Source organism: Drosophila innubila (assembly GCF_004354385.1).
Source record: "Drosophila innubila isolate TH190305 chromosome 3R unlocalized genomic scaffold, UK_Dinn_1.0 2_E_3R, whole genome shotgun sequence".
Lineage (NCBI taxonomy): Eukaryota > Metazoa > Arthropoda > Insecta > Diptera > Drosophilidae > Drosophila > Drosophila innubila.
The window spans coordinates 11,351,243-11,369,916 of NW_022995380.1; the positions used below are offsets into that span (position 1 = coordinate 11,351,243).

The 18,674-nt window shown below is 41.3% G+C and overlaps 6 protein-coding genes across 6 annotated transcripts; 2 read left to right on the plus strand and 4 right to left on the minus strand.

The window, feature by feature from the left end:
• Positions 1 to 1,398: 1,398 nt before the first annotated feature.
• LOC117792807 lies at positions 1,399 to 2,392 on the minus strand. Its single transcript, XM_034633083.1, has 2 exons — positions 2,298 to 2,392; positions 1,399 to 2,240 (listed from the first exon to the last, which is right to left on the minus strand). Exons 1-2 carry the CDS (start codon positions 2,349 to 2,351, stop codon positions 1,551 to 1,553), a joined length of 744 nt encoding a protein of 247 aa, XP_034488974.1. The 5' UTR covers positions 2,352 to 2,392; the 3' UTR covers positions 1,399 to 1,550.
• A 1,390-nt stretch (positions 2,393 to 3,782) lies between these two features.
• Positions 3,783 to 5,080, plus strand: LOC117792791. Its single transcript, XM_034633064.1, has one exon. It carries the CDS (start codon positions 3,809 to 3,811, stop codon positions 4,970 to 4,972), a length of 1,164 nt encoding a protein of 387 aa, XP_034488955.1. The 5' UTR covers positions 3,783 to 3,808; the 3' UTR covers positions 4,973 to 5,080.
• Positions 5,081 to 5,286: 206 nt separating this feature from the next.
• LOC117792773 lies at positions 5,287 to 13,732 on the minus strand. Its single transcript, XM_034633035.1, has 14 exons — positions 13,612 to 13,732; positions 11,776 to 12,493; positions 11,468 to 11,716; positions 11,242 to 11,405; positions 10,776 to 11,174; positions 10,654 to 10,704; positions 10,537 to 10,587; positions 10,115 to 10,471; positions 9,898 to 10,045; positions 9,608 to 9,840; positions 8,571 to 8,880; positions 8,238 to 8,499; positions 8,027 to 8,147; positions 5,287 to 7,507 (listed from the first exon to the last, which is right to left on the minus strand). The coding sequence occupies exons 2-14, from the start codon at positions 12,336 to 12,338 to the stop codon at positions 5,655 to 5,657; spliced, it is 4,761 nt and encodes a 1,586-aa protein (XP_034488926.1). The 5' UTR covers positions 12,339 to 12,493; positions 13,612 to 13,732; the 3' UTR covers positions 5,287 to 5,654.
• Positions 13,733 to 14,686: 954 nt separating this feature from the next.
• On the plus strand, positions 14,687 to 16,028 carry LOC117792793 (50S ribosomal protein L1). The gene is made up of 3 exons (XM_034633066.1): positions 14,687 to 14,937; positions 14,996 to 15,305; positions 15,365 to 16,028. The coding sequence occupies exons 1-3, from the start codon at positions 14,747 to 14,749 to the stop codon at positions 15,932 to 15,934; spliced, it is 1,071 nt and encodes a 356-aa protein (XP_034488957.1). The 5' UTR covers positions 14,687 to 14,746; the 3' UTR covers positions 15,935 to 16,028.
• Positions 15,952 to 17,566, minus strand: LOC117792797 (GDP-fucose transporter 1). Its single transcript, XM_034633071.1, has 3 exons — positions 17,370 to 17,566; positions 16,581 to 17,304; positions 15,952 to 16,491 (listed from the first exon to the last, which is right to left on the minus strand). The coding sequence occupies exons 1-3, from the start codon at positions 17,444 to 17,446 to the stop codon at positions 16,279 to 16,281; spliced, it is 1,014 nt and encodes a 337-aa protein (XP_034488962.1). The 5' UTR covers positions 17,447 to 17,566; the 3' UTR covers positions 15,952 to 16,278.
• A 232-nt stretch (positions 17,567 to 17,798) lies between these two features.
• LOC117792809 (protein SGT1 homolog) lies at positions 17,799 to 18,589 on the minus strand. Its single transcript, XM_034633086.1, has one exon. The coding sequence runs from the start codon at positions 18,488 to 18,490 to the stop codon at positions 17,942 to 17,944; it is 549 nt and encodes a 182-aa protein (XP_034488977.1). The 5' UTR covers positions 18,491 to 18,589; the 3' UTR covers positions 17,799 to 17,941.
• Between the last annotated feature and the right edge of the window lie 85 nt (positions 18,590 to 18,674).

Consider the following 18,674-nt stretch of genomic DNA (forward strand, 5'->3'; position numbering starts at 1 on the left):
ATCATATTAATACAATGCAAAAAGGCGATTACGGTCTTGCTTCGAAAGAATGTCTGAAGAGAAGAAAATATTTCGAAGTTGGCAGCATATTTCCAGCTAACGTACAAATTTAAAGGGAATAAAATAATTGAAAATTTTGTTGACAAGTAAACTAACATAACATTTTTCGTTGAAATCAATTTTTAATTTAATTTAACAATAAATTTTTCAAATAAACAACTAATAAAAAAGATGTTTAATCATTTTGGAAGTAGTCAAATGTCAAATTCACCATTATGAGCCTTCAAAGCTATCGAAAAAATATATTTGGTATAACTAACTAATTGTTTTCTCTATCCTTTCTCTAAGTTATTTAAACTCTTATACTAAACTCGTCTATATCGAAAGCTAGAGAAACGTCGCCATTCCGTCACCAGTTTACATCAGTTGTCTAGAAAATGATCAACAGATGTTGGAGTTGGCCTCGTATACACTTACTGATATTTAGGTATCACAGCATTTGTGCAATTACAACAACAACAACAACAACTACAACAACAGCAATAACGCGATCATCATCAACAACTGTTACAAGCAGTAAAAATAAGATAAAATTCAGACGCTAACGTTGGGTAAAATTGCGCCATTGAGCCAAAAAAAAAAAACCTAAAGTGGCAAAGCATACACTGCAAGAAATTTTGAAGTAACTCCTAGATCTATTCAGATTGTACACTTATAAAAAAAATGTTCTAAAATTAAGATTTTGATCTCAAAACTAAGAATTTTGGTTTAAAAAATGCGTCGAGAACATAAAATTCGAAGGTTTAAGAAAACACATTTAGAAAATTTCATATTTTAGGAACAAATGGGATTTCCTAAAAATTTTAATTCTTGTATTAAGAACTTTGATTTTTTTGATGAATATTCTTAGTATTAGTAACATGTTCTTATTTTAAGAATGAATGTTCTTGATTTTAGAAGTTGGTCTTTTTTTTTCAGTGTACGAATACTAGAAAAGTATCTGAGAGATACTGAAGTTGTGAACAGTGTATGCGGCGCAGGTCAAAATAATTTGGCTTACTGCGGAAATGGAGGAACGTAGACAGGCATGGGACAGACAGACTATCCTTCACCTAACGCTATCTCTTTCCCTGGCCAGCTGTCGCCTCTGTTGTTAGTGTTGTTGCTGTTGTTGTTGCTGTGTGTGCCTTCGGTTCGTGTGTTTGCCACGTGTCGTTGGCAAAGCCCATTGGCCAATTGAACAATTGCCTAGAGGGGCAAAGCAAGTTGACCAATTTGAAAAGCGATCTTGTGCTTAGGCCAAGTTAACCAAATGACATCAATGTATATATACATTATGTATGCAAAATGAGCAGCTGTAAAATCAATCAAAAACTTGTCAAATAAATGTCAATGTGGCTTGTTGATAATTCCCTTATTTTTTTCGCAGACTTATGCGCATGCATAAGCAATGAGAGTATAGTGCATCCTGCCCAGGCGTATCCTTTGGGTGCATAAATTGTCTTCTTTATTTGCTTATGGTACAACCAAATTTCCCTACGATTTACGACTTAGCTGCAATTGGCGCGTTGAGCGCTGAGATGCTGAAGAACCTGGTAGACAACTGCATCGGTGCATTGCTGGGACTGCGCCACTTGCTCCTGGGACAACTGGCGTGTGTGCAACAGAAACAGTGAGGCATTGTGCATGGCCAGAGCTAATCCTTGATTGATTGCCGTTATGCCGCGCATGAAGCAATTGTTGCTGTTGTCAAACTCAAAGCTCAACGCCCCCAATGCCACGCCCACCTGCTGACCCTGGCACATTATAGGCAATTGGGCCATCTGCTGGATAAAGCTCTGCACATCGGCCATCACTTTTTGTCCGTCGCGGCGAAAAGCTTCAACTAGTCTGCCCAGATTGAGAGTACAGCCGCCAAGTTGATGTGTCACATTCGCCGTGAACTCCTGCAGATTCCAAGCAGGATTACAGCTAGGATTGTCCAATATGAACTGATTGGCTTCAATGATGGCTCTCTCCATTTCATCCATGGCATTGGTGGTCAGACTTTCAATGTTACCCGTCACAGCACTCAAAGCCCGTTCTATATTTCCCTGCAATTGGGAGGAGGTCTGATCACTGACATCCACTGCTATTCCAGCAAGCTGATCCACCACCATACTAATAGGTCCATATTCTGTCGTTTCCGTTTCCGTGTGGGTCTCGGTGGTAGTGGTGGTAGTAGTTATACTTTGACCATGCTATTTATAAGCTAGTTGAAATTAATGCCAAGACTTCTCAACTCCTCAACTACTTACTGCGAATGTTAGCAACACTACAAACATGCTCCATATTTCAAGTGTGGTATCCATAATGTTCGAGAGTTTATTACTGGTCGCGCCAATGACGAATCGACATATATACTACCTCTTGGCCCAGTCATGGACGTCAAACGACAAACAAACAAAAGAGTTCTACACAGATTCTCAATTTGCCTGATTAAAAGATCTACAACAATGGAAAGATACCAAGAAACACTTCGATCATTTTCCACACTATCCCTCAAACCTTCAGAAAGTGTGAGAAACGGAGTACATATTATATTACACCTGATATAAAGTTGGGAAATTTAAAAGCAATATCCATATTTACTTAACTCTTTCAGTGAGTCGTTTAAAAATTAAAATATGAATTGTCACTGCGACCAAGGCTATCTATTTAGCATGCGACCCTGTATTTACTTTCTAAGGGAAAAATCGAAAAAGAACCTAGATATGATTCATTTGTGTTTTCATTCATAATACGTGTCTTTCTCACCATTCTGGTTGCTGTAGTATGACAACTAATGTAATTAATGAGTTCTTAGTACATATTGTTATGTGCAACTGATAATCGATTGATATTTGTTGTCAATTGTAACGTACTCACAGTTTATGATATTTAAAAATGTAAACAGTCGATTGTAATTATAATGTACATTAAAAAAACTCTTGGAGTTTATTTCAAAAGCAGCATTGTCACTTAAAGAAGTAGTTACAGTAGCAATAATTGATAAATAAATAATAATATATAATAATAATGAAATTAGTAGAAATATTGATAGAAAAAGTTACTCTGATAGTACTACTACTAACAATATTTCTACTAAATTCATGATATGCTGTTTTACAACAACAGCAATAATAGCAAACATTTTAACAGTGGTAATAGTACTAATAATAGTAAAATAAAATACAAAAAAAAAAATACTATAAATAGCAATAGTAGTTAATAAGTGTTGTTTACATTTAGTACTATAATAAGATTAAAAATTTAGCACTTGTGCAGTACTATTAGTAATAGAAATATGTATAATAGTAGTAAAAATACGAGTAGTAGTATTAGTAAAAGCAATAAATAAAAAGAAATTGCAGTAATTGTTGCAATATTAGGAGAATCTATAAGGTCTAAGCGACTAATTCGCCATATGTTGGTCGCCAATTAAGTCCAAGAATCCGCTTGAAACTAGGTTCAAAATGCACCCGACGCAGATGCTGCTGTTGGCAATAGATTAAGTAATATTACGTATTGGATTATGCATTAGCAATTGGTATACATATGAATTGTATTTTTAAGCACCAATTGATTAAATTTGTACTTGTGATAGAAATAAACATGATTAGCCACATCTTATCAGACTATTTAAGAAAATCCAAGTGTGGGCGCTGATAATGCTTATTATGGCCCATACCTGAGATAATAACTACTGTTTGGCCAAAAGAGTCCAACCGCTTGAAATAAACTGCAAATATTTTCTGGTCAGTTGAATTATTTAATTTGAGACAGCAAAATGTCGAAAGTGTCGCTGGTGTGGCTGCTGCCGCTGTTTCTGCTCCTTGGCAATGCCTGGGGACATCAGGAGCTGAGCAATCTGCTGGAGCAGCAGAAGAAGGATTTCGATTTGTCGCCAGCTGAAGTGGATGCCTTGCGTCCATTATATCGCGAGCTGCAGGCACAGTATGATTATATTTACAGCCAAAAGTTGCAGGATGGCGATGGCAGTGCTCACTTGGAACAGCCAACCGATCTTAAGATGGATGATGATTATGCCAAGGCTTTTGATGAGCTCCGTGCTCAGTTTGCCGGATATGTGAGCTATAAGCCAAGCATTGATTACGACACGTCGCTGCCGACCTTGGAACAGTTAATAGGATCACCTAGGGCTGATATGACGGAGCAGGAGCTGATGGAGTGGCAGGATCTACAGGCTATACTCCAGGATGTGATTGACGAGTCCCAGTTGGGTATCAATCAGCTCGTGAAACGCGCCATCGACCTGGAAATCAATTTGTTGACTCTCAACAAGCCAAAGATTGTGTTGGCTGTCATCGCTGGTCTGGAGACCATGTGGAAGTTCTGGGGACGTGGCGCACAGGCTGCTTACTGCAGCTACTCCCACGTGCCACAATTTACCGAGGCACTTCACGCCATCAACGGTGGCGTCGATTGCTACACCTACACCATGGGAATCGTACTAAAGATCCAGAATGAAACCGTCGCCTCCATCAAAGAGATAAAGCGTAATATCCAAGGTCTTGTGAAGATCTATCAGAAGATTGCCGCCAAGAAAACTTTAATGGGACAAATACTAACCGGAACGTTGAATGTGTTCAGTGCTCTCCGCCGGGTGCACGACATCATCGCGGTGGGCATCGCTGGCTATGACAAGGTCAACAACGAATTGCCAGGTGCGGCACAACATTCAGCTCAATGTGGCGTCGATTTTGTCAATAGCATTCCACAAATGATTGAAACGACACAAAATGTGACGACCTGCATCACCTTCGTCAACCCCGACAAACCAGATTATGAATTCCTCAAGCCGGAGGAGGATCGCTATTATAACACCGGTGGAAAACCTGAGGATATTCCCCACGAGAACGACGTCGATGAAGATGATGACGACGACAATAATGCCGATCATGCCGATGATGACTACGTGGATCATAGATAGAAGCCCTTATCAAGGATTATGGTTATGATTCTTTATACATCAAAAATGTATAAATACAAATTACATTTGCACAAAATATAAACAAAATAAATACAATAACAAAATAAAGTATAAATGTGTTTCGTTAGCTAAAATAATCATGACATTGGTAAAAAATAATAATAAATAAAAAATGACATTGGTATAAAATTTTGTATTTTCTAATTCCTTACAATTGGTTAAAGGAAGTCGAAAGTCTATTTGAATTTGCGAAAGCTTATAATTTCTGTACTTTCTTATTACCAGAAAGTGTGATTAGAAAATTTTAACTGGATTTGTACGTTCTAGTATCTCTCATTTATTTTCTTATCTTTTTTTGTGGCAAAGTTCGAAACTTCAATTAAAAGCCTATATGCAATGTATTCTTAATTTCATGTTATAATTTTTCTCTGTGAATAAGACCTTATATTTAGTATCGTATTTCTGATTTATCAGTTTCATAAAACTTAAAAATCTCTTCTCTTATCTTTTAATGAATTTGTATTTTCGAATTTGCGATTTTTGTAATTTTGAGAGACTCTAATGTTCCATAAATCCTTTAGCTATTTTTCGTAATAGATTATTTCCTACCGCTTGCTAGCCAATGCCATGATTGTCATAACTATGCTTAGATAAGGGACTTAGAGGTATTTCCATGGGCTGACTAGACATCGCTCTCCTTAAGGTGGCGTACATACTGCTCACTGAGGGATTTGTTGAGGCCCTCGTAGCTGTCATGCAGGTTGATTGAGGATCCTGCACCCAATGCTGCCTGCGGCGAACTCTGGGATTTATGCACATTGCGACCGGAGCTGGATGCATTGGGACTGGGCGGTGGACGATCTCCGGTACGAGCCTGTGGCAGGGCAATCACATCGGCCAACAGCGTTTGGCGGCAGAGCACAGAGAGGGCACTTCCAGTGGGTCCAGGAGCCGGCGGGTCCTTGGACTTTTTGCCGCCGCGACGCAACTTGGAGGCAAGTGTGGCAAAGCCAAGTTTACTAGAGATGCGACCCGATCGGCTAACGGATCGTGGCAAACTATCATAGGCACTGGAGTTGCTAACACTCTCCTGATCCGTGGTCGCTTCCTGCTGCAGTTGCTCCGTGGAACGGCCCGTGTCGCCTCTCATGCTGCCGACGCTGACACTTTTGTGCAACAAGGCCGCATCATTGATGGCAATGGGTGTCGTTGGCTCCTGCCGAGGAGTGACTGGAGCACTCTGCAGGAACTGCGCCTTTGCCAGTTGCAGTCGCAAGGCACGCTCCGAGATTGGAGTTGTCGGACGCTCCGGCTCCAAAGTGGGTGGCGGAAACTCAAAATGATTGGGTTTGGTGGGTGTGAGCAGAGCTTTCCCTTTGCCCTCCAACTTGCGTTGAATGCGTGGCAGCGTGTTGTCCAGCTTGTTGGGAACCACCCTAGAGGATTGACACACCTTGCTCACCGTCGAGCCGGAGCTGGTCTTGGCGATCCTGTGCTCAATGTTATTGCTAACTGTGGCGCTCTGCGACTTGTGCAGCGAATTCTTCTTGTAGAGATGCCCCCTTCTTGGTGGTGCCTGTGGAAATGCCGTTGTGGCCAGTTGTCGCTTGGAACACGCCAGACGCTGCATGCTATCGCTGGCTAGAGGCGGACGCACGGAGATGGACACTCGACGCATATTCTCATTGCTCTGGCACTTGCGCAGCGGCTCCCTGACTCGAAGTGGCGCCAATCGCTCCAGGCTGATGGATTTGTAGAGACTGAGTGGACGTGGCGTGGTCAACTTGGAACTGGAAGCCTGTGCCTCCTCAACACTATGCGTTGGACTCTCCAGCTCCTTCTCGATGAGCGCTATGCCCTCGGCTGCGTTGGGTTCCAGCACAGTGGTGAAAAGCTTTCGTTTGGTTTTGACAAACACATTTGCATTCGTGTTGTAGCTGCGCGAATGAAGCTCTGGCAATGGAGGAGGCACAAAGCCACTCAATTTGGCCGCCGCATTCGGCATGCCACTCGCAATGCTCTGGGATTCCTCGATGCGTTCACCAGGCTTCACTTTGAGGGAACTGCAAATGATGTCATCCGCCTCCGTGTGGGGCGTGGCTGTGGTTGTGACCGGTATAAAAGAGCTCAAGCGGAAGTCATCGTCCAAGGAGCGCTGCTTCAGCCGAAAGTTCTTGCGACGCAATCGTCGTGGTGTCTCCAACACACTCTGAGTATCTGCATCGCTGCTATCGCTCTCTGTCTTGCTGTTCTGGCGTGATCCCATCTTGCGAAGACGCAGCTTCTTCTTGGCAGCATTTACACTGGTGAGTGGAACACTTGCCCGGCACAAGGTGCCCGTTGTGGTGCTCGTCTCTGTCTCGTGCTCCATTGGTGACGGTGAGGCGGCACTGTGATCCTCTAGAGAAAGTAAATAATCTCGACTAGAAGCATCACAGGTGGCATACGAGGAGCTCGTCTCCAGCTGCTGTCCATCCTCGCTAGTTATGTTGATGTCCGGCACAATATCGCGAGGATAACGATTCGAGCCACCCTCTGTAAAAGAAGTAGATGATTAATAGGGTAGATTGATAAGCTAAATACTAGTGATGTAAATCCAGACGGTGAATCGTGTTTAAAATCGAAAAAAAAGAAGAGAATCGAGTTGTCGATTAATCGGCAAATAACATATCGAGTTACAAACAACTCTTTTTTGAAAAAGTCTCAGGGTAGTATTTATATATAAAATTGACTTTGATGGAAAAAAAATTTAAGTTTTCCATTTTTGATGCAGAAGCAAATTAGTTACCAAATATTGATAAAATTGATATTCCACAAGGAAATCGATTAAGATTTGACAAAGTTATGACAGTTAAGAGTTTAAGAAAAAAAAATTAATATTTTAATTTTGAATCAAATTAAAACTGATTGTCGATTTTTCATGAAAAACGCTTTAATTAAATGATTGTTAAAAGCATAATCAAGTTAAAATAATTGAAAAACGCATCTGCGAAAGTCAAGTGTTAGATTTTTCGATGTATTTTTGCGTCACTAGTAAATACCAATTGGACTTACGTATGGATAACTTTAGACAGAGCAGAGACTCGTGCAGACCCTGCAATTCCTCCATATACTCGTTGTGGCGCTCCTGCATCGTCTCCTGGCAACAAGCCTCGTCCAACGGCGACTTCAGACACTGAAATGTGTAAGGTGAATGAAATCAAAGTTTCAGCCATGTCTATCTTTCTAGAGAAAGACAAAGAGAGAGAGAGAGAGAGTCTCCTACCAGCTCGGCGAGTCTTCCCAGCTCACTCTGGACATCGGAGACGGCATTGAGCACGCTCGGCTTCATTAAATTGTTGGAATAATATGGATAAATGCTGCGAATGCTCAGCAAAGCTGCCTGGCAATCCCGCATTGCGACATGCTCGACAATGTCAGGCGAGGCTTCTCTCAGCTGACCAAATAGATCCTCGGCACGTTTCAGTGCACCCAACAAAGGGGCAAGATTCGTGTGCGACTCGAAGCTTTGCACGCGACGCGAGTTGCTATGAACAGATAAAAATTAAATGCGGAACTGAAATTAAAATGAAAATAGGGAATTTGGGTAGAAACCTACACATAGTCATTGCACTGCACCTCCTCGTACTTGTAAATAGGTGTCTGTTGCTCCACCAGCGTGTGGGCCGTAACCAGCGGAGAGGCGGTGTCATGTATGTGCTCCTCCACCTCGACCATAACAGCCTCCGGTTCGTCGTATTTCTTAAACTCGTGATCGGTTGAGTCCACACAATCCTCCTTGAATTCGTTGACATCGTTAAGGGACAAGGACGAAGCCTGCTGTGAGATAACCTGTGCCTGATTCACGCTCGGCGCCACACTATCCAAGGACAATGAACGACTCAGGGTCGGCGAGTGCTCAGTGGTGGCTAAAGAACATAGGAAAAAAATTATATAAGAATTTATTATATTACATTGGATTGCTACGTTGATATATGGAACCACTATATATTTTAAATTGTATTCTATTTTACATTTTTGCATGACAAATATTTTTATGGTATAAAAATAATCACAATTTAAAAAATAAAAAATAAAATAAAAATGTGATATCAGCAAAATTTAGAGTCAAAATTTTAAAAGATCTCTGTAGTCTTTATAAAGTTATAATTTATAAAAGTTTTCAAAAATATTAACAGAAATTAAAAAATAATATTTTAAAAATCCTAACCTGCCTAACCTAAGGTTATTTAAGACACCATTTAGACGCGGACTCAATTTTGTAGTCAAGCAATGATCAACAAGACATTGTTAATTAAAATCGATATAGTTTTGATAAGGAATGAAATTAGAGGCCAAATAATAATAATAAAATGGATATTTCGCAAGGAAATCGGTTTAGTTTTGACAATGTTTCGATACTTAAAAGTTTTTGAAATACTTTCGAGGAGAATATATGGAAAAAAGTATTGAAATAGTGGACAGTGATGGAGAATAAACTAAATTCACTCTCAATTCTCTCATGCCAAATAATAATACAATTTACATTTGGCATGGAAATCAGAAAGGTTTTCAAATACTAAAATTATCAAAAACAATTTAATGGAAATTGTGTAAACTTCAAAAAAGATAGCTTCGTCTAGGCTAGAGACTCACCCTTGTTGCAGTCCTTGTTAATGCGTCGCACATCGATGGGACAGTAGCCGGGATGCAGTAAAGCAAATGTGGATGCCTCTGGTCCAATGCCTCTCGCCTTTTCCCATTCGTAAAGCTTTCGCGTGAACTTTCTTGAGATGCCCTCAAATTTCATGACCTCACCGTCGGAGGTCTTGACCTCAATGTTCTTGGACGTATGATCCGGTGCCACGATGGCTTTAAGGCGCGCCAATCTGCAAGAGAGTTGAAGGATTAATGGGAATCACAGATTTGGCTTGGGACTGACACACTTTTCCTTGTCGTGCGACTTGTGCTTGTACCAACGATCATCATCGGAGCCACGACGCGTGGATTGGTTGTGCTTGGAGCTCCGTTTGAGCGAATCATTATCGGAGTTTGTGCCGCCACCTGGCGTGCATTTCAAGCGGTTCCATTGCTCTATGGGAATGGGATGTAAAAAGTGTATAAATTCCGGCAGTTACCAGTTGTAGTGAACACAACTCTCACCCAACTTCTTTTGGAACTTCTCGGGCAAATCCTTTTGATCCGGCAGCGCACACAAGCCCTGACCCTCGAGCTTTAATGCGCCCGAACTCCAGAGATTCCAATCGATTTTCGGCTTTAATTCTCCACCACTTTGACTCTTGGCCGTTGGACTGGACGCTGGCTCTGAGGTGGCATAGCAATTGGAGCTCTGCTGCTTGGCGCGCCATTTGTGCAGCTTCTTCTTGAACTGCGGCGTCAGATTCTGCTCCAGTTGCTCCGTGGACATCAGCTCGCTGTGGAGCAACTGCGTCGGGGAATGCTCCTCGCTGCTCCGTTTGCCGCTGATGCTGCCAGGTCCACCACTGCATAGCTTGACGCCTGAGCGAGAGAGTATAATCAGTGATTTCTGGAGAGGATTAGCGGACTGTAGAGAGCTATCTTACTGCGATTACTGGCACTGGATCGCTCGAATTCGCGCTGCTTGAACTGCATATCTAGTTTGAGTTGTAGAAGTTGATAATGTTGAAATACCTCATCTTCGATCTTAAGCTTAGTCTTACAATTTGGCGTTGTCGGCTCCGAATAATCGCCACTCGATATATCCTCGCTCTCTGCAATGTCGGACAAGATTAATGGAAACTGCAAATGCTGGCGAGGCCAACCGCCAAATAAGCTCACCCACCGAATTCACCAAAGAAATCCGAATGTCGGGATGGGCTGCTCGGCACGGAGGAGTTGCCAGGTGAGTTGACATGTCGCATTCTCGGCATCGTGTGATTGCCATCCTTGGGACTCTTGAGTGGCGAGTGGAGTTGGGGTAGATCACTGCACACCTGATTGAGATTCAATGGACTTGGCGGCAATTTGTTCCTTCGACTACTCGTCGACTTTATCTCCGCCACATGATCCTCCGGCAACACCTCAAAATCGGAGAAAGCTTTCGACCGACGCAGCGACTTGTTCGAGGAGGATTTACTTGGCATCGTTGGCCTGGCCGCATCCAAGCGTTCATCTGTGGCGGATTTACGCAGCTCCACCTCATGGTTGGGCGTATGCGAGACGCTCTTGGATGAATGGCGACCTGCAAGGAAGCATGAGTAGCTAGATTAATGCTTCAAGCGGCACTTGGACTGGGACTGGGCATTTACGCATAGCTTGCCGATTGCCCGCATCCAGCTCATCCATGGAACTGGCCGAACTGATGGTGCCTGGCGTGCCGCCCGTTTCACTCATGAAATGCCCCGACGAGGAGCTAATGATGCTATCCGCTGAACTACTCCCACCCGCCGTGCTAATTGGAACCTTTAAATATCTGTAGAAGATTACAGTGTGAAGGTATTGTTTTCAATGGATTGCCATACGTATGATTGTTACCTTTCCACCTCTATGTTCAGTGGCATCAATGTGCCTGGCTCCTGGCTACCAGTTGGCGGCACATTGGCACGCTCCCATTTAAAGGCCGCCTTCACCTTGGTCCACTTGGAGACCTTGGATTTGTTGTCGCTGTACGTACTCTGGCGACGCAGCAAATATGGTCGAGAGGTGCTCATCTTCAACTGTCGGTCTCCCCTCAAGTACATGCTAATCTCATCCTCCATCATCGATTTGCTGCGTTCCCGTATGCTGTGAAATGGAGTCTTGACGTGATGAGTTGGTCCCGAGTAGATTAGTGACATACTTACCGCTTGAATTTACCGTGTTTGGTGGGTGGCACCACTTCTGTGCCCAGCAATGACTCCAGCCAGGTCAGCGAGTGCTCCAGCTCAAATTCGGTATCTACTGCAGGTGTTGTTGGGGTCAGAACAGGAGCAGCTGACGTAGGAGCTGGTCCAGGTGTCTGTGGCATTTGCTCGATCTGCGTCTCCTCCTCGTTGTCGGTGATGGTGGCCAGCTTTTGCTCCAGAAAACCCTCCAACAAGGCATAGGTGCGATGCAGCTGATCCATTGCCTCAATGGCCGAGTTGAGTCGATTCTTGAGCGGCTCAATTGTACCCCGATCCGCCCGATAAGGTTGACAGAAATAGCAGCTGTGCTTGCCATGCTCGCAAACGGGCAAATCCTTTTCCAGGCATTGCTTTGGCGAGGCAGACAGATTCCGGGCACGGGATGCCACAATGGGAAACTGAAAGATATTCTCATCGGCACGCCCACACATTGCAGGCGGCGCTGTCGGCAAGGATTCATAGTGCATGGCATTGATCCTTTGACGCGTTCGACGCGGCTTTGGCGGTGGCGCCTTATCCATTACAATTTGGGGCAAGATTGCGCTCAGCGCAAGATCACTTCATTTATGGATATTAAGATATTAAGTTATGTATCTGTGTGCCTCTCCCTCTATGTGTGCGTGCGTATTGAAATGCTCAATTGGCTTTTGTTTGTTTACTCAGCGAGATACGGCCACTAGAAACGCACGCAAGACAAGAATATCCCACGAATTATCGAAATCAAAAAATTTGTTTATAAAAGAGGAAGACAAATGTGGAACGTCCGCCACACACACACTCACACACTCATTTATATTGCATGAACAGTTTGTCAAGAAAATGTTTTGACAAAATAAAAATACTTTAAAAAATATTTAAAATAATTGAAAAACTATTTTTCTTAGAGCCATAGGCACGAATAATAAAATACAAAAATAATTAAAAATACAAAATAATTATATATAGTTTTTTTCAAAACATTGAGCTTGTAAAAACACTTTCTTAACTAACTGTTTGTATGTACACATATACATATGTATGTGTATAAGAATTATAAATATATGGTAATTTGAATGCCTTAAAGTGTAACGCTTAAAATACACGATATAAACAATAAATTTTGAAAAACTCAATATTAGCACGTTTCGCCACATGTGCAAAAGTTTTGAAAATATTCGAAAAATATTTACGCGTGTGTGGTCAATAATAAACGGGAATTGAACGATTCGGAAAACCACATTCGAATGCACTTTGTGCTATAAATTTCTACAGAAATACTATAATTCAAGAATCCAGCAGTCGGCAGGGAAAACATCCACAAGAACATTAAATTCACAAATAAATAGAAACAATGGCGTAAACTATTTTTAAATTGCTGACACTCTTTTGTTTGTGCTTCCCTCGCACCTCTCCCTCACCCACATGTCAGTCCCAACACCTCGTCCCATTTCCCTGTCACCTCATCATTCTTTATTTGAAGTATGCACACTTCCATTATTTCATTTTTAGGTTACACGCAATTAATATTTCCAATTTTTTTCTTTTGGGAAATTGGGCCCCCAAGTTTGCGTTTGTGTGCGTGTGTGAGTGGAGCACATCATGTGTATATTTTGGAGCCCATTACTTTCACTAGGCGCTCGTTTCGCCACTTTCAGAATCTTATATCGAAAATGAATACACATTTTTTTTACGACTACTCTGCTACATTTGATCGAATAAAATTCACAGATTTGAATTTGTGTATATTATTTACAAGTTTTTTGTTGGCAATTGAATGTTTTAAATTTGCATAATATGAAAACAACAAATGATTACTTGCACTTTTGTTATGCACACAGAATCTCCTATCTGTTCTATATTCTATATTCTATGCGATTTTTCGCGATTTTCACAACGCGATTATCGAAACCGTATTGTGCCGTTCGTTGGTCGAAGCTATTCTGAGCACAAATGGACACGGCGAGCGGTTTTCCTACTTGTGAGAAAGTCGGAAAATTGTATATTTATATTCGTTTGTATGACACAGAGAGCGATACTCTTTGTGACCTTTTCACGTTCTGTTTCTACTCATTGATAACATTATTGGGTAGTAATCATTGAATATTACTTAAATTGTCATCTAGTTTCGAAGATATTTTAACGAGTTTTTAAAAGTGTCTCGTAAAGTTTATAACTGCCTTTTAACTGTTGCGTCCTTGCTAAATTTCCCATAATTGTCAATCGACTTGGGAACTCTATATGGTGGGAAACTTGGATACAGTGCTGCCAACTTTTTTACGGTAAGAATAATTGCTGAATTTAAATTTTAGGTAATGCCAATTTCAAAATGCAATTAATAATTTTCCGAAAATTTTAATATCGAAATTTGATAAAAATAAAGGTAAACTTTTTAATTGGGTTCAGAAGTTACAAATTTAATTCTAAGAAACAATTTTGAAAAATCGACAATAAATTTTGAAAAATCGACAATATTCTAACAAAAATTTTAAGAGTTCTATTTTCAATATTAAGAAAATTTCAAAATTAGCTGAATTTTCTTGGGTGCAGCCAAATTTTCAATTTGATTAAAATGATACAAGCTGCCAGATCGGTAAATTCTGCAAGGTAGCAACCTTTGGACTGGGTGGCAGTCTTCCTCACCAGTGCTGGCAAGTTTTGGGGGGAACAATAGCTGTTTCTGACTAGAAACCATCTAAATTTGTTTTGTTGTACAGTTTTACTAAAAATATTAATAGCTGAATATATATTTAAAAAAGCCAGACTTTCAGCTAAAATTAATAATTAAATCTATCTAGCAAACGAATTCTAAATATAGCCAGATCTAGCTATGAAACAGCTAAGTTGGCAACACTGCTCTAATGTTATGTTTTGTATGGGGAACAGCCGGGACATTCTTATAATTATATAATAATAAATAAACGGCTGAAAAATATTAATAATTATAACAGAAATGTTATCGCTTTTATCATCAATGCGCGCCGTGGCTGTGCGTCAACAAACTGGAGAAGCACTGCGCTGCCTGCACCTGACTGCAGTCACAGATGCGGCTCGAAAAGGCACTCGTGAAAAAGCACGTAAGAAGAAGGTTAAAGTAGAGGTGAAGAAAGTGGGATTCATTCCTCATAACCAGCGTGACAAGAAGTGAGTGACAACTAAAGGCGATCTAAGCACTAAAAATTAACATATTATACATTTTTAGAATAAATGTTAAGCGCGCTGACAAACACGTGGATGACTCTTGGAAGCAGGTGTCTAAAGATGATGTCTACGTGGGTCGCTATTACCGGTGGCCGGTGTACACAGTTGCTGAGGCCATACAGTGTCATCGAGAGACGCATCACCCGAGCATGTACAATGTACCCAATGCGCCACTCAATGTGGAAATTGAGCTAAATATGCAAGGTGAAAAGGCAACACGATTTGTGGACAACTTCCAGCGAATGGCCATGATACCGCACAAGTTCGATCACGGCGAAGATCGCAAGATTATAGTATTTACAAAGGGCAACGTAAGTGAATGAAGTAAGCATACAAGTCTGTCCCTGCTAACACATTTAATTGTTTCCAGGAAGAAATTACAGAAGCGCGTGATGCTGGTGCGTCGCTTGTTGGTGGCGTAGAGCTGATTAAGGATATAACAAACGGCGAGCTGTTGCTCTCCGACTATCAGTACATCATTGCACATCCCAATATTCTGGCCGAGCTCGTTGCACTGCGTGGTCTGATGAAGCGCAAATTTCCAAATCCCAAAAATGAAACACTAGGAACAAATCTGGCCGAAATGATTGTAAAGTTTTCTAATGGCATAAGCTACAGTGCAAGCAAAGACGAATATCAGCAGAACTTTGGCTTGATAACTGCCAGCGTAGGCACTCTGAACATGGACGCACAACATCTGGAGGAGAACATAAGCTTTCTGTTGCAAGACGTCAATACAGTACGCCCCAAACGCGATGGACGCTTCATCACACGCGTCCTGCTCAAGAGTCCACCCAGCAGCGAGCAACTGAAGATCGATCCATTCGTATATGTAACTGAACTCTATGATAAAAACACTGCCAAAGTGAAGAAGGAAAGCAAGAAGCAAGAGGAACCAGTGGAGGCAGAAGAGAAGGCGGCAGCTGCCGTGTCAAATTAGTTTATAATATTGTTATGTACTTACAAAATCTAAAGCTTTATTGCTTAAGGATCCATTTGTGCATTGACAGTCAGAATACATACTTTAAACATTAGTAACTTGTTAGGAATCTGTTTATTCCGAGCAGCAGGTCGTCTTTGGATTCACTTATGTATAAACTATGTACGAAAATGTTGTGTGCTTCGACAATTAGAGGGTATATTGATAATCTTACGACACTTACATATATTAGGTTATTTTTAAAATTGTTTTTGGAGGTTGCACAATACGATCAGCCAATTGTAAATTCATTTCATTTGTTGCATATAACGTATACGACATGATCGTATGTTGGAAATGTTGGATCAGGCTTTTAATGTGGCAGCATTTCGCTGTTGATGCTGTTGCAACATTTCCAACTGCTTGACCCGCGTATAGGCAGCACTAGCTAGCAATACAACTATATTCGAAGTCCACCAGATGGCCGATCGCACATCGTTGTAATACTGCGTGGCAATAACTGTCTGGGCGCATGCTTTAGCAGTGCCAGAGATGTTGTGCGTTAGCGGTGAGGTAACCTGCAATCAGTAACGAGAGTTTGATAAGTACAACATTCCTATGTTCTGTTCTGTTAATGCTCGCACACCACGACATGAGTCACACTTACCTTTATCTCCAAAGCTGTGACAAAGCCAATGGCGAAACCACAAAATCCACTCAGCGTCATGGCAGCCCAGAACCAGGGAGCCCAAAAGTGTTGATAAGCCAAGAGGGTACCCAGTTCTCCGTTTAATATAATTAGTGGTAAAAATAGCAACATGGAGTACAGATTATTATAGTAGCTGAGCAGCCAGATTTCCTGGTTAACATAAGACAGCGCCTTCTTCGTTTGTATCGAGTACATGGCCAATGCCAAGGAACTAAGCACACCGAAAATCGTGCCACGCCAAGAGAAGGCTATCGTTAAGCTTTCCTGATCCACGCCCAGCCAAAAGCCCACCACAATGGCAGCACAGCACAACAAGCACTTAAAGCTGGTACGTTGCCTCAGGATCACATAGGTCAACACCACACTAAACACTGTGGTTAACGACCGTCCAATGTAATAAAAGGCAACTGTTACAAACGACAGCGACAAGTTATTGGCCCCAATCATCAGCGTATAGAGCACGGAAAGGGGCAGAAGCTTTCGAAATGTATCAATGTCCAGGGGATTGCCTTCCGGAAAGGTAAATACACTTGGATACCTCCGGCTGAGGCGACTCATACAAAAGCATATTGCGGTGGATACAACACACTGATACCATGACATGAACAGTGGTGCACCCAAATTAACAGTATCGCTGCTCAGCAGATGCTTGTTCACAAACACAGTCAGTATGGAGGTGCACCTGTCACAAATGCAACGTGTTAAAAATGTATCTTTGTATCTTGTATCTTGTTAAATGCTTCTTACCAGTACAATGCAACTACAAAGAATATCTTTAAATATTTATTCACCAGCCGATTGTGCTCCTCTAAATTTTGATACATTTTGTTTGTGTTTAATTTAAATTTGTGCCTCGCAATAAAAATAAATAAAAATTTGTGCGTTGCTTGCACATCGCCGGCTGTCGATCAGCTGTTTTTCAAATTTCCCTTCTAATCAAACTTCCTCCCCCAATGAACACGCACACAAACAAACAATTACTCAAGTAACTGTTTTGATAAAAAAAATTGATATATTTGTGACTTATTTTAAAAATAATCAACCTATTATTTCTTTATTATTAGTACTTCTTAGAAAGTGAGAATCATAACAAGAAAACAAAACTAAAAATAGTTTATTTTTTGCAAAATAAAATATGTGTCATAAAAGCAACTATACTGATTGCATTTGTAATTGTTTAATTTTTAAATAAATCAAAATGAACATTTTTATTATTGTTATTAGTTCAACTATGCTTTTTTATGGTTCTTAATATATAATGTGTGTATTTATGAGCTATGCGTGTATGTTGTTTTTCTGTTGTTTAATTCTCTTGCTTATTAATCCCAATTGCGGAATTCGGTTCCTTCGGGCGGTTTAATGTCAACCTTATCCTTGGACACTTCATTCCAGTTTGTGCTCAGCACAGTGCCGCCAGATTCCGAAAATGATTTGTTCATGGCCTTCTGCACTTCCGGTGTGGATGAGCTGTAGATCTTTTTAAACAGCTGACTGAGGGCTGCCTCGCCCTTAGCTTCCTTCTCTTCAATTTTCTCCTCCTCGCTGACCAAACGATCCCAGTTCTTCACCTGACGCGTTGGAATTGGAGCAGCCAGCGACGCGGAGTTGGCATTCTGTTCCAGCGTCTCCCAGCGCACGCCCGTTTCTTTGGCCAAAGTTATCTCTACTTTCGTTGTATATGCCTTGTGTGAGGAGCGCTCTACGACGATGGGGTGGAGCAGATGGAGCAGCAGTTCGTAGCCATCTGCAGTCATATGTACTTTATCTGCCTCAATTTTAACGTTGTAATTCTTCTCTGGAGCGTTCTTCAGCAGCACGGTTACAACCACTTTTGCCTCCGATTGGTACCAATCAAAACGCACGGACATTTTTGCGTCTGATTTTTTTAAACTATTATGAAAAAATATACGTATTTCTCAACTCTTTGTGATTTAGCAAAATTTTACTTCTAGAATGAGGGAAATATCTAGACACTGTTGCCAAACGTTGCCACCTGTCCTCAATGATGCCACCCTGCTAAATATTCCGATCTGGCAATATGTAAAATTTTGG